Genomic DNA, 18,354 nt, shown 5'->3' with positions numbered 1-18,354 from the left:
CAATGTCTACACACCAACTGGCGACAGCTACAAAATGGAGCCACTGTGATTTTCCGCCTGCAAAGCAGGGGTGTTTTGTGTTACTTTTGTTGTCGTTTCTTAATAGAGTGCAACACATGTTTGTGGTTTTTATGCTGCAAACCGGCCTGTGATTGTGGAGGGCAGTATGTAAATTTATTAAATTATTATTATTATTATCATTATTCGTACCCCGCCCGTTTGACAGGGTTGCCCCAGCCACTCTGGGCAGCTCCCAACAGAATATAAAAGAACCTCTGACCTTTGAGATTTTGTAAAAAAGACTATAAAGATTATGCCTTTCATCGGAATAGCTATTCATTCACTCTTTTTCTCCTCCGTATACCACAACCGTACAGATACGAATTTAATAATGTGTGACCAAAATAGTTGTTTGATGAAAAATGTTCCCATTTATATCTGGAAAACAACATTATCTTCTAAGCTTTTGTTTTTTGGCACCTGTGATTACATTTCCGCTTCTTTTGTTATGTTCCATATTATGACTAGCATTTAACGCTTCTCCTCTATACAGTGGTACCTCGGGTTACAGACGCTTCAGGTTACAGATGCTTCAGGTTACAGACTCCGCTAACCCAGAAATAGTAGCTCAGGTTCAGAACTTTGCTTCAGGATGAGAACAGAAATCGTGCAGCGGCAGCAGGAGGCCCCATTAGCTAAAGTGGTGCTTCAGGTTAAGAACAGTTTCAGGTTAAGTACGGACCTCCAGAACGAATTAAGTTCTTAACCTGAGGTACCACTGTACTCATTGAGTCTGACAAGCGCCGCCGTTGTGAATGACAAGCGCCACCGCTGGCGCGGCACGTCTTTGGTAAATGAGCACACGAAGCGGAAAGTCCTTTAGTGAAACAGTAGGTATACATTTCAGTAATACCTAGGTAGGTATGTATTCTGTTTTTCCAGCTTGATCAAAATTATTTATTATTTCATGGTGACTGGGGGCGGCCGCCGGGACCACATAACACCGGTCCTGAGAGATCTGCATTGGCTCCCAGGACGTTTTGGAGCACAATTCAAAGTGTTGGTGCTGAACTTTAAAGCCCTAAACGGCCTCAGTCCAGTATACCTGAAGGAGCGTCTCCACCCCCATCATTCTGCCCGGACACTGAGGTCCAGCACCGAGGGCCTTCTGGCAGTTCCCTCATTGTGAGAAGTGAGGTTACAGGGAACCAGACAAAGGGCCTTCTCGGTAGTGGCACCCGCCCTGTGGAACACCCTCCCTTCAGATGTGAATGAAATAAGCAGCTATCCTATCTTTAAAAGACATCTGAAGGCAGCCCTGTTCAGGGAAGTTTTTAATATTTAACGCTGTATTGTTTTTAACCCTTGATTGGGAGCCACCCAGAGTGGCTGGGGAGACTCAGCCAGATGGGGTATAAATCATAAATCATAATAATAATAATAATAATAATAATAATAATAATAATAACAGGTAGATAGTTAAGAGCTTAGGGGGCTTCAGTGCGGGCGCCCCCCCAAAAATCAGCACCCAGATGCCCCGCACCCCTTGGTAAAGATGGCCCTGACTTGGAATCTGTTTACCTATGAGATCGTTTCCTGCTCTGGAGGGTTGGAATCAAACCAACACTTACCAGTAACAAGAAAGGTGATTCCGACTCAACATCAGGAAAAACTTTCTGACAGTAAGAGCTGTTTGACAGTGGAACGGTCTCCGTTGGAAGATGGTAGACTCTCGGATGTGAATCTGAGCCAGGTGGAGATTGGAGTCTTTGGGGCCTTTGGATTTGGAAGAAGTGTGAAACAATATTTGGAGTATTCTATGAGTCCTACCTTCAATTATGGAAGCCTGGCAGACTTGCTAAGAAGGAACAAAATAAAAAAATTCCTTCCAGTAGCACCTTAAAGACCAACTAAGTTAGTTCTTGGTAAGAACTAACTTAGTTGATCTTTAAAGTGCTACTGGAAGGAATTTTTTTATTTTGTTTTGACTATGGCAGACCAACACAGCTACCTATCTGTTGCTAAGAAGGAATATGACTACTGTTGGGTTGGAGCTACCCCGAGATTTGTCTTTTAACACCAAAGACTATCAAAAAGATCGGCAGAGGGGACACGAAAGAGAGTTAAGAGCCTCGGACTTAAGATCTCCGGGTTGATGGACTTGTATTGATGGAACTGTTGGTAGGGGCCAAGACCGGAGAGGGGAGTTGGTGAAAGAAAAATTGGGAATCTAAAGTGTATATCTTTTTTCTTTTTTCTTTTTTTAAAGAGAGATGGGAAAATCGTGGAATGGAATTTCTATGATCCTAGGGGAAACGTCTTAAGAGAATAAGTTCAGATATATAAGTTTTAAATGAGAAATAAGATTAAATAAAGTAAAAAGTGGATGGCTAATTGGTAAAAGAGAGAATGGAAAATTCCAGTATATTAAGATAAGTTATAAGGATAAAAACAAGGATGAAGGATTTGCTGAAATATCTATTTGAAGTAGAATACAAAGAGAGGAGGTGTGAGGAGGTCAAGGAAATAAGTTAAGAAAGGGAATTATATTAAGGTTGGGGTTTTTTTATTGTATCTTTCCCCCCCCCCTCTTTTTTCCCTTTTTGGCTGTTTTTTGCTTTTTTATCTTTTTATTTTACTTTTATTTTGGATATGTTGTGTTTCTGTATTCTGTGTTCCTTATTGTAATTTTTTTTGAAAATTTGAATAAATATTATTTGGGGGGGGGGAAAGGAAGATGGTAGACTCTCCTTCCTTGGAGATTTTAAGCAGAGGTTGGATGGCCTTCTGTCAGCCGAGATTCCTGCATTACAGAGGGTTGGACTAGATGAAACGTGGGGTTCCCTTCCAACTGTAAATGTAAAGGGTAAAGGGACCCCTGACCATTAGGTCCAGTCGTGGCCGACTCTGGGGTTGCGGCGCTCATCTCGCTTTACTGGCCGAGGGAGCCGGCGTACAGCTTCCAGGTCATGTGGCCAGCAGGACTAAGCCGCTTCTGGAGAACCAGAGCAGTGCATGGAAATCAGCAAGCCCTAGGCTCTGTGGTTTAACCCACAGCGCCACCCACGTCGCTCCTTCCAACTCTACTATTCTATAATTCTACAAGATTGCCTTGTCCCAGTGTGACTGCTTGACCACTTCGATCATCGGAATTGGCATTTTCCCAAGGGCCACCGAATACCCGTTCTGCATCTTGTAGGAACTCAATTGTTTAGCTGAAACTTTGGAACTCCCTGCCTATTGATTCCAGTTAGATGCCTTCACTCTATTCCTTTCGGTACCTGCTGAAGACGCTCTTATTTAAGACCAGTCTACCCAGGTGTTTAAGGGACTGGGTGGCACTGTGTATTAAACCACAGAGCCTAGTACTTGCCGATCAGAAGGTCGGCGGTTCGAATCCCCATGACGGGGTGAGCTCCTGTTGCTCGGTCCCTGCTCCTGCCAACCTAGCAGTTCGAAAGCACGTCAAAGTGCAAGTAGATAAATAGGTAGCGCTCTGGCAGGAAGGTAAACGGCATTTCTGTGCGCTGCTCTGGTTCTCCAGAAGCGGCTTAGTCATGCTGGCCACATGACCCGGAAGCTGTACGCCGGCTCCCTTGGCCAATAAAGCAAGATGAGTGCCGCAACCCCAGAGTCGGTCACGACTGGACCTAATGGTCAGGGGTCTCTTTACTTTACTTTACCGAGGTGTTTAGAAAGCTTGCAGGCTTGATTTGCTTCAGTCTGTTTTACTGCGGTTTCAACTTTCTGTAGGTTTTAGATTTTTTTTAATGATCATTTCATTGCTTCAGCTTTTTTTTTTTTGGCCAAGTACTTTGATGTTCTTCTGTAATCCAGCGGTATACAGTGGTACCTCGGGTTACAGACGCTTCAGGTTACAGACTCCGCTAACCCAGAAATAGTACCTCGGGTTAAGAACTTTGCTTCAGGATGAGGACAGAAATCACACGGCGGCAGTGGGAGGCTAGAGTGGTGCTTCAGGTTAAGAACAGTTTTAGGTTAAGAACGGACCTCCAGAATGAATTAAGTTCTTAACCCGAGGTACCACTGTATATAAATTTTGTAAAAATAAAGAAAATGTTTAAAAAAAACAACCTGTGGCCATCACCAGATCTTGTGGTGGAATTCCTGAAGAAGTGTTTTCCTTTGCTGCCTTCCTACATCTAAAGCATAGCTGTCAAGTGTCCCTTATTTGGCGGGACAGTCCCTTATCCCAGCGCCATGTCCCGCTGCTGTCCCTTATTGATGAGGCTTCGTTTGGCTGCTGGCTGGGCTTTCTGCCTTTGGCTCGGAGGGGCTCAGAAGTCGAACATACCTGTGCTTGGAAAATCCCTTATTTTGGCTGCTGATCCCTTATTTTCGAGGCTGCTGGTCCCTTATTTTCAAATCTGTAAGTTGACAGCAATGATCTAAAGACCCATGCATTTCATTGGGGGAATTCCAAATCCAGGTTCTTAAGGGATAAGGTGAAAAACCTCTCTCCCCCCCCCCCCACATGCCATTCACGATCCTAAGTTGGGCTCTGTGTTTTCAATTTTACCAAAAACAAACAAACAAACACTATAATCGTCACAGGTTGCCTCAACTTTTCAACCTTTTGCTCCGTGAAGACTTGACTGTATGCAAACAGATCTGCCTTCCCCTTGTGAAAACCAGAGTCCTCTGATCACAAAAGGTCCAAGCTTTTTATCTTATTTGGCAGCGATTTTTCTCGAAGCTTCTTGTGTCCCCCCCTTGACTTCAACCGCTTCCATTTCCCTGCGAGGTATCTTCTAGGAGGAAAGAAAGAGCTGGTGAAGCAACCATTGTTTTTAGCAAATGATGCCATTTGGTTAAAAAAAAACCACACACACAGACATACGAAACGAGGGGAGGGGGGGACAAACGCGCCCTCCTTCCTCCAGGCTTTTCCTGGACCGGATGCTCAGTATATCTCTAATTAAAACGGATGGGGCCGAACACCTCCTCCCCACCCACGTATCTCGTTGCTCCCCCCATCCCCGGCGGCGCACAAAAGCAAAGCAATTAAAGCCGGCTTTCAGTGGGTTTAAGCTTTCTGCAGATTGCCACCGGGGCGCGGCGTTGGAAATTAAGGCACAAAATACCTTGGAGAGCGACGCCGCGCGGAAGCGAAGTCATCGCGCGCGGCTAGTTGGGGGCGCATAGCCAGAGACATCGATTTATCCGGGGAGAGGGAGGGTGGCGGGGATGGGGGTGAAGAAGAAGCAAGGCTGAAGGCCGGGTTGGATTCCTCGGGTACCGCACATGCATCCTCCGAAACGCTGCTTCTCGGAGCTAAGGCGTTTGGCACCTGACAGAGAAGCTTTGTGCGTAAAGCAAGGATGCGCCGCTGGGATTTGGAGAGAACGGTTTGAGCCACAAAGGCGCATGCAGTAAGTAGAAAAAATTGCTTCTCTGGGAATAACGGAATGGCGGTGGCTGTGCAAATGCCCGCCCCCCCTTTACCCAGCACAATAATGATGACAGGGAAGCTGTGAGATGACACGATTCTGTGGGGTACGGGGAGGTCTGCGGCTTTTCAGCCGAGCATCTTCGTGGAGCTGTCGGAACGGAGACCCCGAGATCTTCGCTGGGAGGGAGGAAAAGGTTTGGCGGAAGATGCCTTCTAAGAGATAACATGGCACTTGCTTTTACAGCGTTAAGGGAGCTCTCCGCTCCGGGAAAGGGTGGTTATAAATCGGCTCGGCTTTCTGTCCAGGGAGACAGACAGCCCGGAAGAAAAGGGAATGAATCAAGGCCGTATTGCGTGACGCGCGGCGCAGCCACGCCGAGCATTTAAGATGGCCCATTTTGGTGCGTTCTAATGCAGCCTTGTTGCTTCAGTCTCTGCCATCTCTGAGTAATTCCAGTGATCTCCTGCTCAAGCATAGCAGCTTTCTCTAGAGGCAGAGCCCTTCCAGGCTGGTGTGGTCTGCAACATGTCTTTGGCACGAGAATCATAACGTATTAGCGGGGGGCTGATTCTGTTCTGGGATGCTCCCCCAATGCTACCCAAAACCACTGCTTTCCGGAGGGGCTGTAGCGCACCCAAGGGGCCCAGAAATAAACCCAAGCATATGTGCTGTGAAGAAGGTGTAGGGTTTCAGCAGAAAGTCGCAGGGCAGGAAACAAAGGAGTGTGGCTGCCCCAAAACCTTTGCAAGAGCAAAAACGGTATTGAAAATGGAATTAGGCACAGATTCCCCAAGAGCGTCAGGAGTGCTAATCATCACCAGTGTGCAAAATAATGTCTGGAGGACCCCCAAAGATTCTAGTCCTCATCATCTTTAACAAAGACCCTTTGTTAAATACGAACGCAGGAAGCTGCCCGACCATTTAGCTAAGTATTGCTACACTTAAGAAAGGTAAAGGACCCCTGGATGGTTCAGGCCAGTCAAAGGCCACTATGGGGTTGCGGCACTCATCTCACTTTCGGGTCGAGGGAGCCGGCGTTTGTCCGCAGAGAGCTTTCCGGGTCATGTGGCCAGCAGGACTAAACCGCTTCTGGCACAACAGGACACCGTGACAGAAACCAGAGCACACGGAAATGCCGTTTACCTTCCTGCCGCAGTGATACCTATTTATCTACTTGCACACCAGGTTGCTAGGTTGGCAGGAGCTGGGACAGAGCAATGGGACCTCACCCCATCGCGGGGATTCGAACCGCTGACCTTCTGATCAACAAGCCCAAGAGGATCAGGGGTTTAGACCACAGCGCCACCTGTGTCTGCACTAGCTGGTAGCAAACAGATGAGTCTTTCCCAGCTGTGAACAGTGGTTCGTGCGACATTGCTTTCAATTCCCAGCAAAGCCCAACAATGTAACTGCACTGCTCACATTCAGGTCATGTTCATCTTGCCTTTTTCACTCCTTCCAGCCCTTCTCCAAATCAGTTTTATGTTGTAAGCTCCTTGGGGACAGGGAACTGCCCTGATCTACTTTGGTAAAGGAACTCCTGACCGTTAGGTCCGGTCGTGGCTGACTCTGGGGTTGCGGCGCTCATCTCGCTTTTGTGGCCGAAGGAGCCAGTGTACAGCTTCCGGGTCATGTGGCCAGCAGGACTAAGCCACTTCTGGCAAAACAGAGCAGCGCACGGAAACGCCGTCTACCTTCCCGCCGGAGCGGTACCTATTTATCTACTTGCACTTTGACGTGCTTTCAAACTGCTAGGTGGGCAGGAGCAGGGACCGAGCAAAGGGAACTCACCCCGTCGCGGGGATTCGAACCGCCGACCTCTGATCGGCAAGTCCTAGGCTCTGTGGTTTAACCCACAGCGGCACCTGCGTCCCTCGAACTACCTTGGTACATCGTTGCTAACTGCTTGCAATGGTTCTCAGCCTTGGGTCCCCAGATGTTTTTGGCCTACAACTCCCATCATCCCTAGCTAACAGGACCAGTGGTCAGGGATGATGGGAGTTGTAGGCCAAAAACATCTGGGGACCCAAGGTTGAGAAAGGCTAGAAGCCTTAGAGGGTTTCCTTACCATCAAGTGGTATGTAATTTCTGTGAAATAAAATGAACCTAAGAAAAGCCTGGTGGATCAGGCCAATGGCTTGTCTAGTCCAGCATCCTGTTGGCACTGTGGACTATACCAAGCCTCTTGGGCTTGCCGATCGGAAGGTTGGCGGTTCGAACCCCCGTGATGGGGGTGAGATCCCGTTGCTCTGTCCCAGTTCCGAAGGTATGGTGGACTTTATTGATGTTCAACTATCACAAGTGGGTCCCAGGGTAAGAAACAACAACAACAACTCTGCCCTAAAGGTTCTGGGACCAGCACAGGAGGTCGGCAAAACGTGGAATGAAAACTGTAGCTGATTCGACACCAAACAAAAATATGTATTGACTTGCATTCTTTGTTTTGTGTCGCTTTGCGCATACATGAAAGGAAAAGCGGTATACAAATCTAAAAAATGATAAACTTATTACTGTATTCCAAACGTCGCCTGTGAATGATTTACTTTACCCCAGGGTAAAGTAAATGGTTCCCCTCTCTATTATCACCCCCCCCCAAAAAATATATTTGCATCTTCTTTTGCAGACTGAGCTCAAGAGCAAGTTAACTTTGCTGTGCTTCTGAATCCTTTATCCGAAGCAAAATGGGGACTACAGAGGCCACCCTGCGTATGGAAAACGTGGATGTGAAAGAGGAATGGCAAGATGAAGACTTCCCCAGGTTGGTTCCTGCAGCTGTTTGTTATTTTTAATTTATTTAAGATGCTTTAAACGGCTCAAGCCCTCCCCATGCAAAAAATATGCAAGTAGCCATTGTTATACGAAAAATTGGGGGTTGGCTTTTGCAGCCCAAATCCCCCATTGACGGATGACCCCTAAGTCCGTGATCGCCCTGACCTTGTCACTGTGATCCACGCGACGGTCACCTCCAGACTGGATTATTGTAACTCGCTCTACGTGGGGCTGCCCTTGAGACTGACCCAGAAACTCCAGCGGGTGCAGAATACCGCGACGAGACTCCTTACGGGGTCCTCGCTGCAAGATCACATTGACCCAGTGCTATACCAGCTGCACTGGCTCCCGGTGGAGTACAGGATCAGGTTCAAGGTGCTGGTTTTAACCTTCAAAGCCCTATACGGCCTAGGACCCTCGTACCTACGGGACCGCCTCTCCTGGTATGTCCCACGGAGGACCTTACAGTCTTCAAACAAAAACATCTTGGAGGTCCCAGGCCACAGAGAGGTTAGGTTGCCCTCAACCAGAGCCAGGGCTTTTTCGGCCGTGGCCCCGATCTGGTGGAACGCTCTGTCCCAAGAGACTAGGGCCCTGTGGGACTTGACATCTTTCCGCAGGGCCTGCAAGACAGAGCTGTTCCACCAAGCCTTTGGCCAAGGCACAGCCTGACCCCCTCTTTTGGCAATCCTCACAGAACTTCTAGCCCAAATGGTTGCCATTAATTTGATTGGAATTAATTTTATAGTGAAATGACTTTAGAATGTTTTATCATTTTACTGTTGTTAGCTGCTCTGAGCCCGGCTTTGGCTGGAGAGGGCGGGATATAAATAAAATTTATTATTATTGTCGGTCAGAGAAGAATGGGTGGGGCCAGGATCCAGTGAAAACAAAGCAGATCTTTAATTTTTCTGTTGCGGCAGCGTTCCTCTGCACCTTGCAGAGAGGTGAAGACCCAGAACAAAAGCGTGTAAGAACTTCTAAAGGCTTTTGAAATTGCTCAAGCCCTAGCCACCCAAAATTATCACACAAGGGTCACAGAGCAAGGCGGGTCTACAACAGAAATTTGAGAGTGTGGCTTGTCTGTCAAGATACGTGATAATGTTTGCTCTTCCCCCCACATTGGCCAGATTAGGCCTTTCTTTTGAAATTGCAAATACATGATTCCTGAAACCGTTGTCCCAGACTAGAGATGCTCTTTGCACAGGATTTGTAAGTGAAAAGAAGTATTGGAAATTATCCAAGATAGTTCCTTTTATAGCAAATATTTGGAGTTAGTGGGAGAGCCAATATGGCATGGGGATTGTTCTGTGTGCTAAAGAAAAATGACTATTTTTTCCAGGGGATATTTCCTAATTTTTAAAGGTTGAAGGATTGTTTTTCTGTGGAGTGAGTGTCCCATAATATATATATATATTTTATAACAGCCATCAAGGCTTATCATGAACAGCAATAGGAATCATAATGCTAGCAATAAGAAACTGCAGCCTAGCAAAACAAACCTAAACAAAAACAAAAACAGATTTACTGTAATAAGCCAGAGCTAAAATGGGAATATGGATTTACGAAAGTCATGTGATTTCCATTCCAATCTTCTGCTCACCATCATCCATATACAGTGGTACCTTGGCTCTCAAGCATAATCTGTTCCAAAAGTCCTTTCCAAAACCAAAGCGTTCCAAAACCAAGAAGTGCTTTTCCATAGAAAGCAATGCAAAACGGATTAATCCGTTCCAGACTTTTAAAAACAACCCCTAAAACAGCAATTTAGCATGAATTTTACTACCTAACGAGACCATTGATCCACAAAATGAAAGCAATAATTAATGTACTGTACTGGTCCATGGGGTCACGAAGAGTCGGACACGACTAAACGACTAAACAACAACAACAGCAAAATAAAAAAGACAGTATTCTAGATGATGAAAATTAAAATTGATTTTTTTCCCCTTACTTGCTCTGATGATAGTAATTGTTTGTAGGGGGGGACTTTTATCCATTTCCGCAGTCACACAATCAATCAGTCAGTAGCTGAACTGGGTTCCACACCGTCACAAAAACAAATGAACCGAAAAAGCCTCAAAAACAAAAACATAAAATAAATAGCAAAAACAAAAGCGCCAAACTTAATCCGTTCCGGAAGTCCGTTTGACTTCTGAAATGTTCGAAAACCAAGGCGCAGCTTCTGATTGGTGCAGGCGCCCCGTAAACAATAGCCGACAGCCACATCGGACGTTCGGCTTCTGAAAAACGTTTGAAAACCGTAACACTTCCAGGTTTTCAGTGTTTGGGAACCAAGGCAATTGAGAACCGAGGTACCACTGCATTATGCTATTCACCTCGCTGTCCGCTGTTGCACGGAAATTATATTATTACGGATGTCGAAAATGACACAGAAATTAGCGCCATTGTTTATGTAGCCTCGTTGGACGATGTTTAGCGCGATTTCCATTCCTGATCTCAGGCAGACATGGAAATCGTGGTATTTTCCTGCCCCATTTCCTTAGGGATTTTCCAATGTTCCTCACCAAAACACGCATGCACACACAGTGAACACAACTCATATGCAGGGAAGATACAGAAAGGTCATGAAATGTCCTAAAATTTGAACTTCCAATGTGAACGTAGCCTGATCTTTTGTTCCTCTTCCTTCCCTCCCTCTCCCCTTTTTATGAAGATTACCCACTCTGGGATCCCACAGCTACCGTATATTTCGCTCTATAAGATGCAGCAGACCACAAGATGCACCTAGTTTTTGGAGGAGGAAAACAAGAAAAAAAATATTCTGAATCTCAGAACAGCAAGCGGGATCGCTGCGCAGTGAAAGCAGCAATCCCTCTTGCTGTTCTGGCTTCTGGGATAGCTGCGCAGCCTGCATTCGCTCCATAAGACGCACACACATTTCCCCATACTTTTTAGGAGGGAAAAAGTGAGTCTTATAGAGCAAAAGATACGGTAATTCTCCCCTGGTCTCCTCGCTGGCCCAAATAGGACTAATTTAGCCAGCTAGCCCTGGTGATCATCTAATGTTTATTGGATGGATTTTCCCCCTAAATTGATTTTTGAATTCTGAATTTATTGTTATTCACATTTTATACTCTATTTCTTGTTGCATCAATTAAGTGTTTTAAATTTGTTGTTAGCTGCCCTGAGCCTGGTTTTCTGAACTGGGAAGTGCGAGTTATAAATTAAAAAAAATATTATTATTATTAGAATGAAATGGGTTCGACGAGGGTGCATGGGCATTGACAGCTGTAATCTAACGTGGCCCAGGGGAGTAAAGACATCACTTCTACATGGAGAACGCTTCTCACTGAGATGCTATTGATGGCCACAGTGATTCTGTCTTTCTAAGACAGTAGTCTCCCTGTCTAGTGCCAGCTGCCAAGGCAAAATTCGCTGGAGCAGATGGAACCAACAAGTCATGCCATCTCCTGTCTTCCTTTCCACTGCATCATTAGCTGAGTGCTCTGTCTATGAAAGGCACAGCTGCAGAAGGGACTAAGAAATGCCTTTTTTAGTCACTGGTAAGGCAGGGAAGTGAGAGCTGGACCATAAAGAAGGCTGGTCGCCGAAGAATGGATGCTTTTGAATTCTGGTGCTGGAGGAGACTCTTGAGAGTCCCATGGACTGCAAGAAGATCAAACCTCTCCATTCTGAAGGAAATCAGCCCTGAGTACTCACTGGAAGGACAGATCCTGAAGCTGAGGCTCCAAGACTTTGGCCACTTCATGCGAAGAGACTCCCTGCAAAAGACCCTGATGCTGGGAAAGATGAAGGGCACAAGGAGAAGGAGACGACAGAGGACGAGATGGTGGGACAGTGTTCTCGAAGCTCCCAGCATGAGTTTGACCAAACTGCGGGAGGCAGTGGAAGACAGGAGTGCCTGGTGTACTCTGGTCCAGGGGGTCACAAAGAGGCGGACACGACTAAACGACTAAACAACAACAATGCAGGGAAGAGGGATGCGGGTGGCGCTGTGGGTTAAACCACAGAGCCTAGGGCTTGCCGATCAGAAGGTCGGCAGTTCAAATCCCCGCGATGGGGTGAGCTCCCGTTGCTTGGTCCCAGCTCCTGCCAACATAGCAGTTGCCGTGCGCTGCTCTGGTTCGCCAGAAGCGGCTTAGTCCTGCTGGCCACATGACCTGGAAGCTGTACGCCGGTTCCCTCGGCCAATAAAGCGAGATGAGCACCGCAACCCCAGAGTCAGCCATGACTGGACCTAATGGTCAGGGGTCCCTTTTACCCTTTACCTGTTATTCAGTGGGAAGGCACGGGCTTTGCAATGCAGAATATCTCGGGTTCAATCTTTGGCACCTCCACCTATTTATTAACTTATCAAATTCATATCCTGCCTTTCTTCCCCTAGGGGCAAAACATGCCCGTGATTGAGCAAAGGTTAAAAAGAAAAAAAAGGTAAAGGACCCCTGGACAGTTATGTCCAGTCAAAGGCGACTATGGGGTTGAGGGAGCCGGCCTTTGTCCACAGACAGCTTTCCCGGTCGTGTGGCCCATGCTTTTTTTCTGGGGGTACGCAGGGGTACCCCTGTCCCTAAACATTTTGTGAATCTAAGTTTGGCCTCATTGAGGGGCAGTATTTCAATGTGAGTAGGAAAATGAAAGTACAGAGGTACCTTGGGTTCCATACGCTTCAGGTTCCATACGCTTCAGGTTACAAACTCCGCTAACCCAGAAATAGTACCTCGGGTTAAGAACTTTGCTTCAGGATGAGAACAGAAATCGTGCTCCGGCGGCGTGGCGGCAGCAGGAGGCCCCGTTAGCTAAAGTGGTGCTTCAGGTTAAGAACGGACCTCCGGAACAAATTAAGTACATAACCCAAGGTACCACTGTAATGATGTTAATAATAATAATAATAATAAATATAATAATTTAATATTTATTATATATTATATATATTATATATAGTCATACCTCATTTTACGTTTGCTTCATGATATATTTTTTCAGGTTGTGTCCCGCATCAACCCGGAAGTACTAGAAAGGGTTACTTCCGGGTTTCTCTGCTCACTCATGCGCAGAAGTGCTAAATTGCGCTGCGCACCTGCGCAGATACGGCACTTCAGGTTGCGGGCTTTTCATGTTGTGAATGGGCCTCCAGAACAAATCCCCTTCGCAACCAGAGGTACCACTGTATACTATATATACTGTATATATATATATACTGTATATATATATACAGTTGTACCTCAGGTTACATACGCTTCAGGTTACAGACTCCGCTAACCCAGAAATAGTGCTTCAGGTTAAGAACTTTGCTTCAGGACGAGAACAGAAATCGTGCTCCGGCGGCGCGGCAGCAGCAGGAGGCCCCATTAGCTAAAGTGGTGCTTCAGGATAAGAACAGTTTCAGGTTAAGAACAGACTTCCGGAACGAATTAAGTACTTAACCTGAGATACCACTGTATATATATATATATACATATAAAATAATTTATAAGCCATGTGGTCAGACATTTTTAACGGCCTGGATCGGCAGGATGCCTTTGAGATGGGAAAACAATGCGTGGGAAAGGGAGACTTTCCCTTTTTCAACAACCAAAATAAAGCAAAGCGGAATGGAGCTTGTGTAATTACGTCAGCAACTCTTGAATGTATGCGCTCATGCGCTTAGCAGATATTAATCCATCTGGCCGCGCAGGTCCCGAGTGGCCAGTACGGCGAGAGGGAATCCGGGCGAAGAAAACCGAGCCATCTGTTAAAAGCTGGGCTAAATTAATACGTCTTCTAACAAACCGGGTGTGTTGGGAGAGAGGACGTTTCCGAGACCAGGGAAAAGAGTCGGTGGAAGAAGACTGGAAGAAATTTAAAGACTATTTACAGAAATATTGTAAAATTAATGAATGTTAGAATGATGTTGGACAGAAATTAAGTGGTTTCCAGCTGTAATGCTTAAGAGAATATGAAAAAAAAGGTTTAGAAATAAGTAAAAATTAATGGTGAGGATTTGCTGAACTAACAATTTGAACTGGAATACAAAAAAGGGAGGTATGAGGAGGTCTGGAAAATAAGTCAAAAGAAAATATGTAATGGAATTTCTATGTGTTTTTAATTGTTTTTATTTTTGCATTTTTCTTTTTCTTTTTTTCTTTTTTCTTCTTTTTCTTCTACATTGTATTATTTTCGAAAACTTTAATAAATATCTTATAAAAAAGAGAGAGAGAGAGAGAGGACGTTTCCGGCCCCTGGCCCCCACCAGATGCAAAGGAGATGTGCAGAGGCATACAGATGTAGAAAGATCCCACCCCAAAAGCAGGTTAAGTGTCTTTCTTGGCTGCCTGAGAGATGCCGGCTCTATTACCAAGCCTGAGTGATGCTCGCGGATGCTGGGATGCAGGGAGCATGCTCAGTAGGCCGCTGTGCCGGCAAGATTAGAGGAGGCAGGAAGCATAACAGCAGCCGAGAGGGAAGCATCATATGATCGGCGCAGCCTGAAATGGTGACACATGATCAGCTGGTTCGATTCAAGAAAGTCCAGAGGAGAAGAGAGGGGAGGAGAGGGAGAATAGGTATAAGCACAGGCCGAAAGGCGAAGCTTTTGAGACTGGAAATTGGGAATTATTTCAGTCAAGAGCTGCACTTGTCTAGGAGGTAAGGTAAACGAAGAAGCATCTCTTTTCATCCTCTGCATCCATTTATAGCCTTAATCTCCCCCTTCCCTATACTGTGCAGAGCCAAGACAGATGCGTTTATTGATGCCGCTGCAGCTTGGATGCTAAAAGCGTAGAGGTCAAATTTGCCCCTCTAAATAACCTGCCTGTGTGCTTATAATTTCTCATCTTGTGCTTGCCCTTCTCCGTTATTGCAGAGATGGGGGTACAAGGAAAATTGCTGTTTTGTTTTAAAATGAAATGTACCTTTGAAACAAGCATATTTCGTAACACACAGCCACTGGTTTAGGAAGGGGAGGGTGGGATTATGCAGTAATCCACGTAATTGCATCATTTATTTTGCTTCTGCCAGCCTTATGCTGAGGCCCGGCGAAAAAAGGGCAGGTTAGGTGCTGCCCTTTGTGGCTTTAACTCTATGAGGGCTGGGTGGGGGGTGATTTCTCCACCCTCCTGACCGGTAGAGATTTGGAATCGTTTGGGCTTCATCTTTTAAATATCTCCAGTGTTCAGAACTCGTTTGGTTAACAAACTTCGCTGAATTAGTTTCCCCCCCAGAATTGCCCAAAAATGTGAATTAAGTTTGCTTTGGGCATAAAACCTTGAACAATTTCGAGTTTGTGTTCATTTTCTTCCATGTCTGTATATGGGGTTTTTTTTAACCCTTTAGACTCCAAATGTTGTTGAATTCTCAACTCTCATCAGCCCCTGAAGCCAGCATGACCAATGGTTAGGAATGATAGGAGCTCATCAGTTTTGTATTTACTGTATCTGTGAGATATGTCTGGGATTTCCGATACATAGCCAGCTTTCTGCCCTTGTTGTAAACGGTGTCTGGGCGAAAATCGCTGAAATGTCCGGGAAAATCTGGACGTACGGCAGCCCATGTCAGAAGTGTCAGTTTTGGCAAAATTCATTAAAAATAGCTCACAAACTTCTTCCTTTATTTTAAGATTTTGCAAAAAAAGGTTCAACAACTTTGTGTCCAGATTTTTACTTTTTGAAATATGGCTGTAAGGTGCACCGATGATGGGGAGGGTTGTTACTATTAATAATTATATACTGTTTATTGTCTTTGATTCTCTCCACCCCCTTCTTTTTCTTTGTAAAATTTGCAGATAAAAATAATAATAATTTCAGAAAAGGGCACTGGACACCAGCTGAAAGGAAATATCTCTGTGTTATCTGGTGTTCACAACCATTTGTTAATTGAAAAAGAAAAGAAAGCATAAGACTGACCTGGAAATACTTTTTAAACTTCTCTCTCTCTCTTCTTCCCCCATCTTCCAACCTATAGACCTCTCCCAGAAGAGGCAGGTATGGAGTCACTGGGAAGCCCAGCTGAAGATGCCCTCTGTAAGTACGGGTTCAAGTGGGGCCCTACTGCTTTCTCTCCCAACACAACACATTGGAACAAATGAGATATACCGTATTTTTCGCTCTATAAGACGCACCAGACCACAAGATGCACCTAGTTTTTGGAGGAGGAAAACAAGAAAAAAAATATTCTGAATCTCAGAAGCCAGAACAGCAAGAGCGATCGCTGCACAGTGAAAGCAGCAATCCCTCTTGCTGTTCTGGCTTCTGGGATAGCTGCGCAGCCTGCATTCGCTCCATAAGACGCACACACATTTCCCCTTACTTTTTAGGAGGGAAAAAGTGAGTCTTACAGAGCAAAAAATACAGTAGATGATAAAATGGACGGAAACTTAAATGGGGGTGGCAGAGAACTGCAGAGTTGAAGGGGTCCTAAGGGTCATCCAGCCCAACCCTGGGCAGTGCTGGAATTTTGAGCACAAGAGCACAGGATAGCGATTCAGAGGCTGGAGGACCACAAGTCAACACACAAACACCAAAGGCTCTTGGAGAGACAGATGGTGTGCTAGATAGTGTCTGGAGGTGGTTGGAGGATGGATGGTGGCTAACAGATTGAGGTTGAATCCTGACAAGTACTGTTTTGGGGGACAGGAGGCAGGCAGGTGTGGGGGACGCCCTGGTCCTGAATGGGGCAACTGTGCCCCTGAAGGACCAGGTGCGCAGCCTGGGGTCATTTTGGACTCACAGCTGTCCATGGAGGCGCAGGTCAATTCTGTGTCCAGGGTGGCTGTCTACCAGCTTCATCTGGTATGCAGGATGAGACCCTCCCTTCCTGCAGACTGTCTCACCAGAGTGGTCCATACTCTCGTTGTCTCTTGCTTGGACTACTGCAATGCACTCGATGTGGGGCTACCTTTGAAGGTGACCCGGAAACTGCAACTAATCCAGAATGCAGCAGCTAGACTGGGGACTGGGAGTGGCTGCCGAGACCATATAACACCGGTCTTGAAAGACCTACATTGGCTCCCAGTACGTTTCCGAGCACAATTCAAAGTGTTGGTGCTGACCTTTAAAGCCCTAAACAGCCTCGGTCCAGTAGACCTGAAGGAGCGTCTCCACCCCCATTGTTCTGCCTGGACACTGAGGTCCAGCGCCGAGGGCCTTCTGGTGGTTCCCTCATTGTAAGAAGCCAAGTTACAGGGAACCAGGCAGAGGGCCTTCTCGGTAGTGGCGCCCGCCCTCCCATCCAGATGTCAAGGGAATAAACAAATATCTGACTTTTAGAAGACATCTAAAGGCAGCCCTGTTTAGGGAAGTTTTCAATGTTTAATGCTGTATTATGTTTTTAATATTCCGTTGGGAACTGCCCAGAGTGTCTGGGGAAACCCGGCCAGATGGGCGGGGTATAAATAATAAATTATTATTATTACAGTGGTACCTCTGGTTACGAACTTAATTCATTCCAGAGGTCTGTTCTTAACCTGAAACCGTTCTTAACCTGAGGTACCTCTTTAGCTAATAGGGCCTCCCGTGAACTGATGCGTATTGGGGCAAGAAATATGAATTTCTTTTCTTTCTTTCTTTCTTTCTTTCTTTCTTTCTTTCTTTCTTTCTTGTTATTTATACTTAAACATCATGCAAAGAAGGACTGAATAAAACGAACAAATAACACAAAAACAGAAGAAAATCCGAAAGCAAAATTACAAGGATATAAACATAATAACCTAGTTAGTTAGAAGTCACTTTATTCCTTTTTCTTCTTTTTTCGGTATTATTTTTCCTTCTTCTTTTTCCTTTTTTAAGGAGAATATAATGTTTTATATTTTTGATTGCAGTTTAGGGGCAAGAAATATGAATTTCATGCTCCCGGGGTCTGCATTGGAGGTGGTGGACCAAGAAGGAGACCTTGGGGTTGTAATAGCTCAGTTAAGACATTACCGTATTTTTTGGTCTATAAGACTCACTTTTTCCCTCCTAAAAAGTATGGGGAAATGTGTATGCGTCTTATGGAGCGAATGCAGGCTGCGCAGCTACCCCAGAAGCCAGAACAGCAAGAGGGATTGCTGCTTTCGCTGCCCAGCGATCCCTCTTGCTGTTCTGGCTTCTGAGATTCAGAATATTTTCTTTCTTTTTTTCCTCCTCCAAAAACTAGGTGCGTCTTGTGGTCTGGTGCGTCTTATAGAGCGAAAAATATGGTAATTTGCTGTACAAGTCACTTCTGAACTGGC

At 45.6% G+C, this 18,354-nt stretch overlaps 1 protein-coding gene across 2 annotated transcripts in view; it reads left to right on the top strand.

Moving 5' to 3' along the window:
* Positions 1 to 4,909: 4,909 nt before the first annotated feature.
* ATCAY (ATCAY kinesin light chain interacting caytaxin) overlaps positions 4,910 to 18,354 on the top strand; it is a 32,400-nt gene continuing 18,955 nt past the window's right edge. Inside the window, exons 1-3 of one of the 2 annotated variants that reach the window (XM_081846364.1) lie at positions 4,910 to 5,393; positions 8,044 to 8,172; positions 16,107 to 16,165. In XM_081846364.1, the coding sequence (XP_081702490.1) occupies positions 8,096 to 8,172; positions 16,107 to 16,165 (136 nt within the window). In that variant the 5' untranslated portion in view covers positions 4,910 to 5,393; positions 8,044 to 8,095. The remainder of the gene's footprint in view (positions 5,394 to 8,043; positions 8,173 to 16,106; positions 16,166 to 18,354) is intronic. The other variant, XM_081846365.1, reaches the window with a different exon arrangement.

The sequence above is a fragment of the Podarcis erhardii genome (genome assembly GCF_964252035.2).
Source record: "Podarcis erhardii genome assembly, chromosome: 18".
Lineage (NCBI taxonomy): Eukaryota > Metazoa > Chordata > Lepidosauria > Squamata > Lacertidae > Podarcis > Podarcis erhardii.
The sequence above is the reverse complement of the archived record's forward strand: the minus strand, read 5'-3'. Positions and strand labels throughout refer to the sequence as shown.